General features: G+C 49.9%; 1 protein-coding gene across 1 annotated transcript in view; it reads left to right on the plus strand.

Moving 5' to 3' along the window:
• Window positions 1–5,457: 5,457 nt before the first annotated feature.
• Window positions 5,458–12,081, plus strand: part of MEGF9 (multiple EGF-like-domains 9) — a gene marked incomplete at its 5' end in the record, with an annotated part of 9,890 nt that continues 3,266 nt past the window's right edge. The window contains 3 exons of the mRNA XM_009587683.1: window positions 5,458–5,597; window positions 9,118–9,261; window positions 10,152–10,424. Coding sequence (XP_009585978.1) covers window positions 5,458–5,597; window positions 9,118–9,261; window positions 10,152–10,424 — 557 coding nt within the window. The remainder of the gene's footprint in view (window positions 5,598–9,117; window positions 9,262–10,151; window positions 10,425–12,081) is intronic.

Genomic DNA, 12,081 nt, shown 5'->3' on the forward strand with positions numbered 1-12,081 from the left:
GGGGCATCCTCGGCGGGGGAGACGGGGCCGCGGAGGCGGCGGTGGCCAGACAAGGTGGCCCTTTGACATTTACAGAATGGCCTTTCAGAGCTGTGAAGTGTCCCCGCTCCGTCGAGGGCTGCCATATAAACAGATGCCGTCCCCCGGCACAAAGCGAGGAATGCGGCGCATAATGGCCCAATGTTCGCCGCAATAAAGCCCCGCTTCTTCTGCCCTCCACAAAGGCAGCTCTGAGCGGGGCGGCAGGCGCGGGGCTCGGCCGTGGTCGCACCAACCCTTCCACGAAAGGGTTTCGGCAGCCAGTGGCTTTGGTTTGAGCCAAGGGAGTGGGGAGTTGAAACCCAACGTGGGGCTTTTTCCTGCTCTCCGCTTCCCCACGTGCTGATATTCAAATTAATTGACCTAAAGGAAAATCAACACATGGGTTATGAGGGTTCTGGGTTTGCTCGGGGCGAGTGTTAACAGCGTTGGTTTTCCATGGAAGTGTCTTGGAGCGTTTAGCTTTCCAATGTTAACTTTTCTACGTTGCCCAGAAAAATGTGAGAGAGCTTTATCCCCTGGCTGCTGTCAGACATCCCAGAAAATCAGCACAAAAGGAGCCGGGCTCGCTGGAGAAACGCACCATTTTTAGCAACATCTCTTCTGAATCCTCCTAATCTCGTGCAGCATCCTTTTGTCTTATTCCATCAAAGTGTGACAAAGCCTTTTCATGAGGGTTGTTTTACAGATGCTCGTAGTTCAGCAACGCGTTTTTCCTCATTCATTCGGAGCAGCGTCGTTGCTGTTCATTGTACGTGGTACCGGAACACCTCCGGGTCCTGCTGGGGTGAGCCATGGGCAGATTTGTAATCAGAGGTTTCCAAGGCAGTGGCTGGGAGGGGACGGGGGGCGAGGCTGGAGCTGCCGCCGGGTCGGGGAAGGACTGGCAGGAGCTTTCCTCTTTCCCGGGGCAGCGCGGCCCCTCACCGGCGCTTCTGGGGACGGTCCTGGGAGATGCGGTGGTGGGAGGGGCGCGGGCGTCTGCTCTGTGCTTCAGGGTGAAGACGGTAAATGTATTTGGCGAAGCTCTCCTTCAAAGCCGTGGGGGGTTTTGCGTGGCTCATCCGCATGGTATGCCCTGGTTTGGGACCCACGGGAGCTCCCTCCTTCTCTGACTCTGCCCCAACATCTCGCCATCTCCTCCGTTTAAAACCAAGGCGCGAAAGCGTGGTGCTGTACCTTTGGTCAGGCAGCCCCTCGGCTCTCAATGGCGCCTGGGCATCCGGGTTTGTCTGGCAGCTGGGAAAACATTCAAAATGAATTTCTCCCTTCCCTCCTCCTCGGGGGAAGAAGAAAAAAAAAAAAAAAAAAAAGAAAAAAAAAAACGATTAGCTGCTAAGGGTTTTCTGTTACACCATTAAACCGTGCCAGCATGCCTCCGAACGGCCCTTAAGGCTATGGTCCTCCATCCTCCCATCCGTCTTGTGTCTGTCATGTCCCTGCGAACTTATGGATGTTTCTGTGGAGGAGGACTGGAGACCCATTGCAGATGCAACTGCACATTGCGATCTGTCTCAGATGACAGATATTTTAATGCTGTTTTTTTTTTTTTTTTAATCTTGTGATGAGGCCTCGCGTTCCCGTGGTGCCCTGTGCCGAGCGGTGCGGGGTGAGGGCACTGCCCCCGCTCCCGGGCAGAGCCTGTCCCAGCGGCGGGTCCTTCCCCGGCCATCACACCCGGCAGAAAGTTATCTGCGTGATGCTCTGCAGCTTCAGGCCAGGCACCAGACGGGATTTTGGAGGTGTTCCTTGTGCTCTGCTCCTAGGACACTTCCAAGCGGGGTCAAAACTATCTGCAATCCTCCTGTTTGACAGCACCCGGAGTAATGCAGGGAGGGGGTTTCTCTGTTGATTCCCCGTATCTTCTGGAGCTGTAAAGCTGCAGCCCCGTGTAAAATCCCACCACGGGGAATGTTTTGTTTGCACCAGTGGCACGGATCACTTGGTGGGTGATGAGATTTCCTGCATCCTGTGGCTGTTTCCCCATGGGTGAAGTAGAAGGGGGCTCTGGGGGGTGGAATTGAAATCAGACTGGCTTTTGCGGACATATTTTGGGGTGTAGGCTGTTCCCCCTTGCCCAATATTTTGCTTTTATTTGCAGCCCCCTCCTCAGTGTCTGCTGGCATGCTGCTGCCCCGGGTGGCCACCTCCTGCCTGCGGCGGGTGCCATCCAGCCCCAGGCTGTCGCCCTGCAGGCGTGGAGCTGCGGGCGTGGAGACAGCGGCTCCTAAGGCACAAGATGAAGCCCAAGGGCTGGGAGCTGCCAGGCGATGAGATGCACGAGCTCCTGCCTTGGGGGGGTCCCCAACCTGGCGCGTAGCCCTCACCCCCCCCCGGCTCGGATCACTCGGCGTCAGATGCGAGCCTTGCACGTGCTCTTGCCTCTATCCCCGCCGGCCAGCTAATCACTGCCGGCTCCTTCTGCCAGGATCTCTCGTGCTGTTGGTGTTTTTAATCATTAGGAAACGTATATAAAGTTGATGGATGATGTGATGGTGATATGCACTACCTACACCGTCTTTAAAGTAAGTATATTTGTAAAATCTAGTAGAAACCAAGGCTGGCAGGAGACTTTTGTTATTGGAAGTCTGTTTTTGTCCCAACACATCCTTCCATCAATTCTTCCGTGAGAGGTAAAAATTGGCTGGCTTTAGTGGAGTTAATAATCATCTGAAATGGAGTTGAGCAAGTGATGTTGCTGCATCAAAATGTTTCCCTCCTCCCTTCCCCCTCCTTCCCCCCCACTTCCCCCAAAAAAGAAATTCCTGGCTGATACTCAAAATCCAGTTCAGTTCTCACTGTGCGAGTATTAAACTGTGGGTCTTTTCTTTCAAGTCTCTGGATTTTTATGGGCACAATCGGTCTGTTAACAGGACTTTTTTTTTTTTGGTGGTTTCAATGCATTTATATCATTGACCTTTGCTTTAAAAAGTGTCTGACAGTCTTTACTGGACTGGAGCTATGAAAAGGAGTGTTGTAAGGGGGCTTTATTCTATGGAAGCAATGACCACAGGCAAAGCTTTATATTTGCTGAGTGATTTAATTCTTGCACATGCAGAACTTGGCTCTGTGCCATGTGTAACATGTTGAGAAAAGGTCTGCTCGAGAGGCATTAAAACCAAACTTTCCAAAACTGTCTGTTGTTTTTTTTTTTTTTTTTTTAAATAGCTTGCTTTCCTGTTATTTTTAAGCTAACGAGTAAAATCAAGGGACGCTGCCCCAAAATGCTGCATTGAGCTCTAGCAGAGTCATTGGGGAAATAAACCTCCTTTAAAGAAATTAAGCGGGAGTCTGGCTGGAAGGGTGCCAGCCAGGAGGAAGAGGAGGGTATCATTAAGATAAAGGCTTGATCGAGGGACAGGAGAGAGTAAAACGGAGCACCCTGGATTCCAGGAGGAAGCCTGGGAGGGTGAAGATTATACAGCTCTAGTGCTTGGTCTGTAAAGGCTAAATATCAGACACCCCCCGCAAATTAGTTGCTTTTCTCTGCTTGGCTCTGCCTATCCCCTGCCTGCTCACAGGAATATCTGTCTGGTAGCAGTCAGAAGCAAATAAAAACAAACTGCTTTTTGTTTGCTCTTATTTTAAACACTTTGACAACATTTGGATTAATGTTAGGTCTTGTGAAAAGCTCTTAAAAGTCAAACGGACTGAGCTGCTTACCAGCATCCCTTTGAATTCTGCATCTGCCTGCTGCAATTCCAGATAATGGTCTGGAAAGCGAGGAAACATCCTATTTCTTTTTCCTTCTTGTAATCAGTCCATTAAATATGCCTGAAGTTTCATATTCTGGAACTATTTAATTGCGTAGCCACTTGGGCCGAGTTCCGTATTTCGGTGTGCCTTTGAGTTATTTCCTCTTCCTTTGGCAAGCAAACGAACAACAGAAATACTAAATTATGTTAATTTCTAACAGAAGCAATGTCTTCCCAAAAACATTGCAATCTACTGCATTTTAATTAAAAACAACACATCAAGCCATTTGGAGCCTCAGCCTCTATTAGTTTTAATCAGCACATTTTTCTAGGGGCTTTTAGAAGCAAATCGTGCATTGCTCACTCTTCCCCAGGAGGAGCGAGGGAGAACAATAGATTATCTTTGTGCAGGCACACCGAACCCTGAAATACTGAATTAAAAAAATATATGAATAGGGAGGAGGTTATGTAGGGGGAGAGCTAAGAGGAGGCTGGATCCAGCGGTGTGCAGGGGGTGCTCCGTGGGTGGTACCCGCCTCGTCCGCTGCACCTGCGGATAAATCCATCTCCTGGAGGGGACGGAATCCCGTTTATTTGGGTTGCTGTCCCGGCTTCCCTGGGCAGCACGCAGGGGTTGAGGTTTCCTGCAGGTCGCCCCAGGGCTATCGGAGATGCGGAGAGGCACTTCTGCGCTCTCTCGTCCTCGGCTGGGGCGTTAGCGGTTCCCACGTGTGCCGGTGGGGTGAGCCATCGCCGTAGGAGGCTACGTATATGAGAAGAAGTCGTGTTGTGCTGCTAGTATATAGAGTCGCTTATGAAAGCGATAGGTTTGAAGCCTCTATGTGGAGAGACTGGCATGGAAAGCCAAAGGAATGAGGGTAACCCCTGCTTTTTATAGCCTCCTGGTATTTGCTCATGCCAACTGACAGCAATACCCTCTATTTTAACCGTGCAGAGCTCCACCCTCTGCGCAGTCAGCCTCGGTGCCCAAGTAAACAGGCTCCTGCCTGGGGTTAGCTATAGTGGAAGCCTCAGGGGCAGGGAAAACCCCCTCTGTCCTTCCCTGGCTCCTGCTGGGTCGACTGGGGAGGGGGGCTTTGTCCAGGTGGCCGTGGGGATGTTGCATGGAAGGGATAAATCGGATCACGGAGGAGAAGTGGAGGGAGCGCGGGTGGCTGACGTCTGCTGGGCTGAGACCCCAGCCAGACACCCGAGCTGCCGCGCCGGGAAGGCAGGTGGTGAGCAGGGAATTGTCTGCTTGCCCGAAAATCCGGGATGTGCCGCTCGGCGCCGGTGCGGAGGGGAGGTGATTATCCACGTGGGTGCTCTTTTGTCGTTGGGGCGTAGTGAGGACGGGTGTCCCAGCGTCCTGCAGGACCCAGGGCCAGCGCAGGTGGGACCAGAGAGGGGCTGTCGGAGCATCTGCTGGGGGCTTATGCACGGGGACGGCTTTGGGCCAAGGCTTTCCAGAGTGAGTGATAATTTCTGGTGCCCAGCTGGAAAATGCTGTCGGGGCAACTGGTTTTGTAGAGACTCAGGCTTTCTTGAACTTCCCATCACTTTTTGGAAGTTGTTGCCCGTGGGTTTTACGTCCCGCTTCCAGCAGGCATTTCTGCGCAGAGTTCCCCGCTCTGGAAAGGGAGTCCAAAACACTGACCACAGGTTTGTACTTTGGATGCCTCCCAGCACATCCAGATTTCACTGTTGATTTTTCTCTGTGCAGCTCTGGGAAATGCCAGTGTAAAGTTGGTGTCACAGGCCTGAAGTGTGACGGGTGCAGTGATGGATACTACAGGTTTAACGAAACCACCTGCGAGCCGTGCCAGTGCAACAACCACTCCAAAACCTGCGACAGCTTAACAGGTAACTTTCCTCTTGTGACCGTGGTGGGTGCAGACTTTACCTGTCTTCTCTGTCTCTGGTTTTTGCCATTTTCATTCAGCAGACCTCGGCTCTCATCTTCTTCATCTGCATCTTTATGCCTTGGGTACCCAGAGTCTTTACCTTAAAACCGACATTAAAATGCATGGCAAGGTTGGAGCTAGTCCTCTTCTCAGGGAAGTCAATAAAGGCTGTGTTATTTACCCCAGGCTGCAGTGCAGAGCCTTTATTCTGCAGTCTCTATCGGAAATCAGTGCTCTATTGTTCTCTGCACTTACACAAATACACAACATGGGCTTTTAAGGAGCTTTTGTTTAACTCCTGTTTACCTGGAAACATATACTGTACTGGCACTGACGTAAGGTGGCTGTTATTGCCACAGATAACATGATTAGTGCTGGAAAAAACTGGCAGCACCTGATTAATATTGCCCACTTTTTATAAATTTGCCTTGTTCATTTGCCTTGATCATTTCTTTGACTGTCTCTCGCTCATACAGATGTTGATGGAATGCAAATGTTGAAGCACCTGTGCTTGAACAGCTTGTGGGAGGGCAGGGGGGAACCTAATTGCTTTCCCATCTCCACTGAAAGGAGGGATCCCGGAGGAGCGGTGTTATGTGACTGCCTGCGCAATCCCCACTGTAGCAACAAAACTCACACTTCAAAATCCAAATCCTCATCAAAACTTCCAGGCTGAAATGCAGTTCTGTAATATTTATCCAGGAGCTTAGAAAGGAGCGATACTTTAAAAAATGTTGCAGGTTTTTTTTGCATAGCTGGCAGAGAGGGAGAGCTCATCAAATATGGTATTTCTGGGCAATTTCTGCATCGGTGTCTGTTCCCTCGTGGCCTGTGTGTTTGCAGCGGGGGAACGGGCGGCCGCAGGGCTGACTGCGCCCAGCCAATGCCCTGATCCTGCTCGGCAGACAGGGTGTTTCTGTGGGCGTCAGGGGTAGCGGCAGGCACCAGATCTGCACTCCTTGAGGATGAATTACTGCATTCATTCCTACACTGAACTTTATGTGCTTATGTCCTACTAATACTGAAGGATATAAGATTGTACCTAAAGCTGTGCACATATCAGCTGTGTTACTGATTTGGAGCTGGGTGTGTGGGTTTTGTGAAGGAGTAAGATAATCTGCTCTTCCTTTTTCTCCCTCAATGTTCCCCCTGCTCTTGATTTAAAAAAAAAAAAAACCAAAATAAAACCCAGTGCAGACCTCGCCTCCGGGATGGGGCTGTTCAGGCAGCGCTTCTGCTGGGGCTGTCCAGTGCTGACCGCAGCATTGCAAAGAAAAACCCTCTTTTTAGTTAATGACCTATTGTTGATTTGACAAAAATCCCTTTTTAAACATTTTCCTCCATCTGCTTTATTTGCTGCCGGGGGTTGGGGGAACCCAACAAAACCAGAACAGAGAATAGTTGATTAAAAATTAGATCTGACGTCTCATAAGTAACGCAGTGCACTCAGCCTGCTCTAGAGACTGCACTTTGTGTGACCTCCCCAGCTTTACATCAATTGTGTGTAGTCTTTGTCAAATTTTCAAGGTTTCTTTCTCATTAAGGCTGTACTTCGGGCTCCCTCTGCCGGCTCTGCAGCCGTCTCCGCACGGCCTCGCTCGGCGTTGCTCTGGCCAGCCGTATTTAAGATTACTGTGCTGGAAATTGGGCGGGCAGAGCTCCCCAGGCGCCGGCGCTTCCTCCAGCACGACCCTTGTGCCCCGTGTTGTGTCTGTGCAATGAGTTTGGTTGCTTCTTCCCAGCTGGGGTACTGTGAGGTACCTGATCCTTCCTGAGGGCATTACCAGGATGGGAAGTGCTATTAATTATTAAGGCTTTCCACAGCGATACCTGATTGCAAGCCCATGCGTGCTTTGCATGGCCGAGCAACTTGCTGACTCATTGGAAACGCAGCCATTTTGCAGGGTTGGTGTAGATAAATGCGAGTGATTTCCGCCGATGGGAAAGACATTGGTCCTGAAATGACCAAGACTGTACAGAAAACGCAGGTGCGATTCCAGATTTATACCACCATTAATGCCTGCGGAGCACGGTTCAAGGCACCCTTAGTGCTGATGGGGCAAATTGACCTTCCAGAGCCGGTCTGTCCCGGGCATCCCGCTGAAGCAGCTGATGGAGGTTTGCAACTGGAGAAACCGCGACCAGCAGATCATTTTCCCCTCTAACCCTGACATCTCTCCCACAAAAACCACCGGCTCGTGTCTGACAAGCTGTTGGGTGAAGAGCAAACAGCGTGTGGGAGCTGAGGCCGTGCAAGTGTCCTTAGTCAGCAGGATGCTGCCAGCCCCACCGCGCGGGTGACTCAGCCGCTTCCCAAAGAGAAGAGTAGGAGCCGCTTCCCAAAGAGAAGAGTAGGAGCCATGCAACGTCTTGGGCTTGCAAGGGAGCCAAACTGTTCCAATATTAATACGAAAATCTGCTGTGGTTTTTTTAACAGTCAGCATCAACCTAATTCAGGATTTTTTGTGTGGTTAATGTTGATATGAGACTTTTCCATACCCCCACAGCACTGCTAGATGAGCTCAGTGAATCTCCTGTCTGTGCTTATACGTGCAGTGAATAAACTGCTCTGTGCCGCCCCGGTTTGTTAGAAGGTGGCTGCTGCCTTTTCAGAGTCTTGTACACGGGATTTAATCAAATAAGCTTCCCCCAGGTCACTGGACCTCGACAAGGAGCCTGCTGAATTACAGGATGTTCCTGTTGATGGATGGGCTTTTGATAGAGGCTGCGTTTTTATAACTAGGGAGATTTTTCTTTCTCTGGTCACAATAGTATCAAAATGCAATTTAGAGGGCCATTAGGACACAGCCTCTGCGAAGACACAGCACGTCGATTTTCTGATTCAGAGGCTACCCCAGGAAGGGGAGGTGGCTCACGTGAACCCCCCGTTCTCCTCTGTTTCTCTAGGAAGGTCAGTAATTGCTGCTGCCTTGCGCCTGTAGCAAAGGTTCCTCCTGTGACGGGGCTGGCGGAGCTAGAGCCACGCTGGTGGGATGGAGCCATCTGCCTCCGAAGCAGGACGGTGGCACTTCCCTACCCCTGACCACCAGCTCCGCGGTGTAGGCGTAGGTTGCACTCAAAAAAGGCAAAGGTATAAACTGAAGGGACCCCTCGTGAGAGTGAGGGATTTGAAGCATCAAGATGCCGGCTCACTGGCACAGATGCAAACTGAAGCCCCTTTCCTTGAGGGCCATTTAATATTGATAGTATTTGTTGACCTGCACTGACCTTTTAAAGTGATGAACTGTCGGCCTCTCTGCTGGGGCCACCTACTTTTTCACATCATGACTGTGTGCGTGTGGAGAGGGGGACGACCATCAGAAGGTCATAAGAGGCCAGGATCGTGTTTTGGCCAGAGGGCATCCAAAATCACCTGTGAGCTCTGATAATTGAGAGCGCTCCACGCAGATTCTTGCTCCAAATGTTCTGCTCCAGTTCCTGCTGCCAAACGGTTGCTTGTGCTCCTGTCCCTTCCCCAGGCACCTGCCTGCACTGCCAGGAAAACACCGAGGGAAACCACTGCGAGCTCTGCAAGGAGGGCTTCTACAGAAGCACCCATCCTGCCCACGCCTGCCACCGCTGCCCGTGCTCCACCGTGGCATCGACCGGCACCTGCCGAATACGTAAGGCTTTTGTTTTGGTCTAATTACTCAGATAATGAATGTAGCTCTTCTCAATGTGTTTCGATTAAATTGCCACTCCATCAGCCTAGCGAGGCGGTTTATAGCCCGTGTGTCTCCCGTTCGTGGGAACCGGGGCACCTTGCTGGAAGCAGCGCCTGGCACGCTGCGTCCCTGGTGCTTGCGTTGCCTCTTGGGAGAGCAGCTGCGCAGCGGAGGGCAATAGAAATGCTACTACAGGCTGCAGCTTGCTCTGAAGAACCTGCAAAGTTTTGCAGAGAGAAAATGCTGGGATTGTGGCAGCCAGGAGAGGTACAGGAGCCGGCCAGCAGTGCCATGTTGCCATCCATGCCTCTGAGAGCCCTCTTCTGAACATCTCCATGGGACTCCAAACAGAGATTCCCCAATCTTCCTGCTCTATTTTGATGTAACCAAGAGGACAAGTCATAGCTGTAATAAACATATGTACGACTGTTTTTTGCTATTTCCTTAACCAGTTTTGCAATCAAGCCTCCTCTGGCTTCATATAAGGCAAAAAGTTCCTGCAGATTGCTAACATCCCCGATATAGTTCCAGCTGTTTTCTGAAATTGTCTGTTTGAGATGGAAATATTCAGGAGTAATAATCTGTTTGCTTAGCAACGTGCCGAGCATGCTCTGTGAGGCTGGTACAAAGCATCAGAAACCCCAAAGCTTTTTCCCCCTAGGAACAGAGAAAGTGCTGCAGTTCAAAAGTTATATTTTCAGCTAAAAATTTGAGATTGGTTAATACTCAGTGGCTGCTGATTTTTGTCACAGTGACTTGTGGTCAGGTCCCACAGAACAAATCCCACAGTGGGTGTTTCTCTGCAAGGGGCTGTGGCACATACCTGTTTTCCTTTCTGTATTCTTTAGAGCCTGGTGAAACTGCCCCAAGGTGCGACAAATGCAAAACTGGGTACACTGGTCCGAACTGCAACCGGTGCGACAATGGCTACTACAACTCCGACAGCATCTGTGTAAGATGTAAATGCAACGGGAACGTGGACCCAGCACGGTCACCCAGCGTGTGCAAGCCAGACAGCGGGGAGTGCATCGGCTGCCTGTACCACACCGCTGGGTTTCATTGCGAGGAGTGTGAGGACGGCTACGTCCGAGACCCCGAGGGGACCAACTGCACCAAGAAAGGTAAAACATGCTCCTCAAATCGGTGTCGAAGCTTGCTGTGCGGCTCAGCTGGGCACAAGCTGCCTGAAGGCTGCGGAGGGAATACTGTTAATTGTTCAAATTGGTTTAGATTCATCTGGCCTGTGGTACAGGGAAGAAACCCAGACCTTTATAACACGTTGGTGCCTACTGGCCTTGAAATCTGTGGTTGAGAGTTAGCTCCGTGACCACCCTGATGCCCAGACTGTGGCAGGCACCTCTAGTGAACAAGCTGGAAAACAAAAACTATTTGCAGTGTACTTAAATGTAGGTTTTCAGATTTCTATTGCTTGATATACTTAATCTCTTAGTGCCCAGTGAATTGTCCTTATTGGCTAGTCCATTCAACAGCACTGTCTAGTTCCCTAGAAAGGGTGTTTATAATACATTTTGTCACTCCTCATACTCTGCAAACAATAACTACTTGGACCAAGTTTAGATACTCTTTTTTTTTGCTTTCTAAATGGGGAAGCCAAAGCTCAGAGAGGTGAGATCCAAACTTGCACAGCGAGTTAATGCCAGAATTTCCTGGTACCTCCTCAGGGGTCTCTCATCAGTCTCCAGTCCACATCCGAGACACTGTATGTAGCATCTCAGACGCAAACTTGGTCTGGTACTTAGAGAGGCTACTGCACAGCAGGAGGACTCATAGTAAAATGAGAGAAAATGGTTCTTAAGTTGCTCCTTCAGTGGTTATCAGGAGGTTGGTCCACAAGGTGGATCTCCAGCTCCATGCATGGAAACATTACAGGTGTTATGTGTTAGGTAAGAGAACCCAGAGTTCAGGAAAGTATTTGGGCCCAAATTTGTCCTTGTCATCAACAGAGATTTAATTCAGATCTTCCATTAGGAGCTAATGTGGTTTTCACTGCCATGCTGCTCTCTGGAGGTGTAATCACAGAGTCCTTCTCTGCGCAGGGAGACGATCAATACAAAAAAGTTGAATGCTCGTTAGCTGTGACTGTACTGCTACAGGGCTGGAAATGGCAGTTTTGCATCGGGTTATCCGTTATCTGCCCCTGCACAGCTCTGTCTTCGTGCAAAGAGCTACATGACCTTCCTCCATTAAATCCATGTGTATGGCTTTGCTTGAATACTTGCGGTTTTCACCATTCGTTTTATTTTAATGGCATTGTTATAGGCTATTCCTGATGTGGGGAAAGACTGTCCCCTTTCAAAGGGACTGGGACGTGCTCTTCTAGCTTTCCCATTTCCTTGACACCTGTTTTTTCCCTTTCTTATTATGCAATTAAAAAGGCATACAGTTTCCTTCCAGTTTCTTACACACAATTTGCTTAAAAATTGACATGCTGAGGTACTGTGCATTAACTAGTTTTAACTAGGTTAAGATTTTCATAAACCACTAGTGCATTTGAGTGGCCTGGTTTTGAGTGGCTTCTAGAGTGAAATCATCACCCACCAGATCTGCAGATTAAATTGTTGGAATCTGAGACTCCAAGTGGTCACGGTTGAAAAAAGACAGCGTGTTTTGTACCAAGCTCTAGCATCCACAGGGGCTGTTCAGAGTCTTAAACCTGACCAAGATTTTGATGCTTTCAAGGCTGATGGAGAGAATATTCAAAGGACGTGTGGGATGACCAAAGTCAATGTTTCTGACCTCCCGGGTGGATGCTATTCC

Source organism: Fulmarus glacialis, unplaced genomic scaffold (genome assembly GCF_000690835.1).
Source record: "Fulmarus glacialis isolate BGI_N327 unplaced genomic scaffold, ASM69083v1 scaffold41371, whole genome shotgun sequence".
In the NCBI taxonomy this organism is placed as follows: Eukaryota; Metazoa; Chordata; class Aves; order Procellariiformes; family Procellariidae; genus Fulmarus; species Fulmarus glacialis.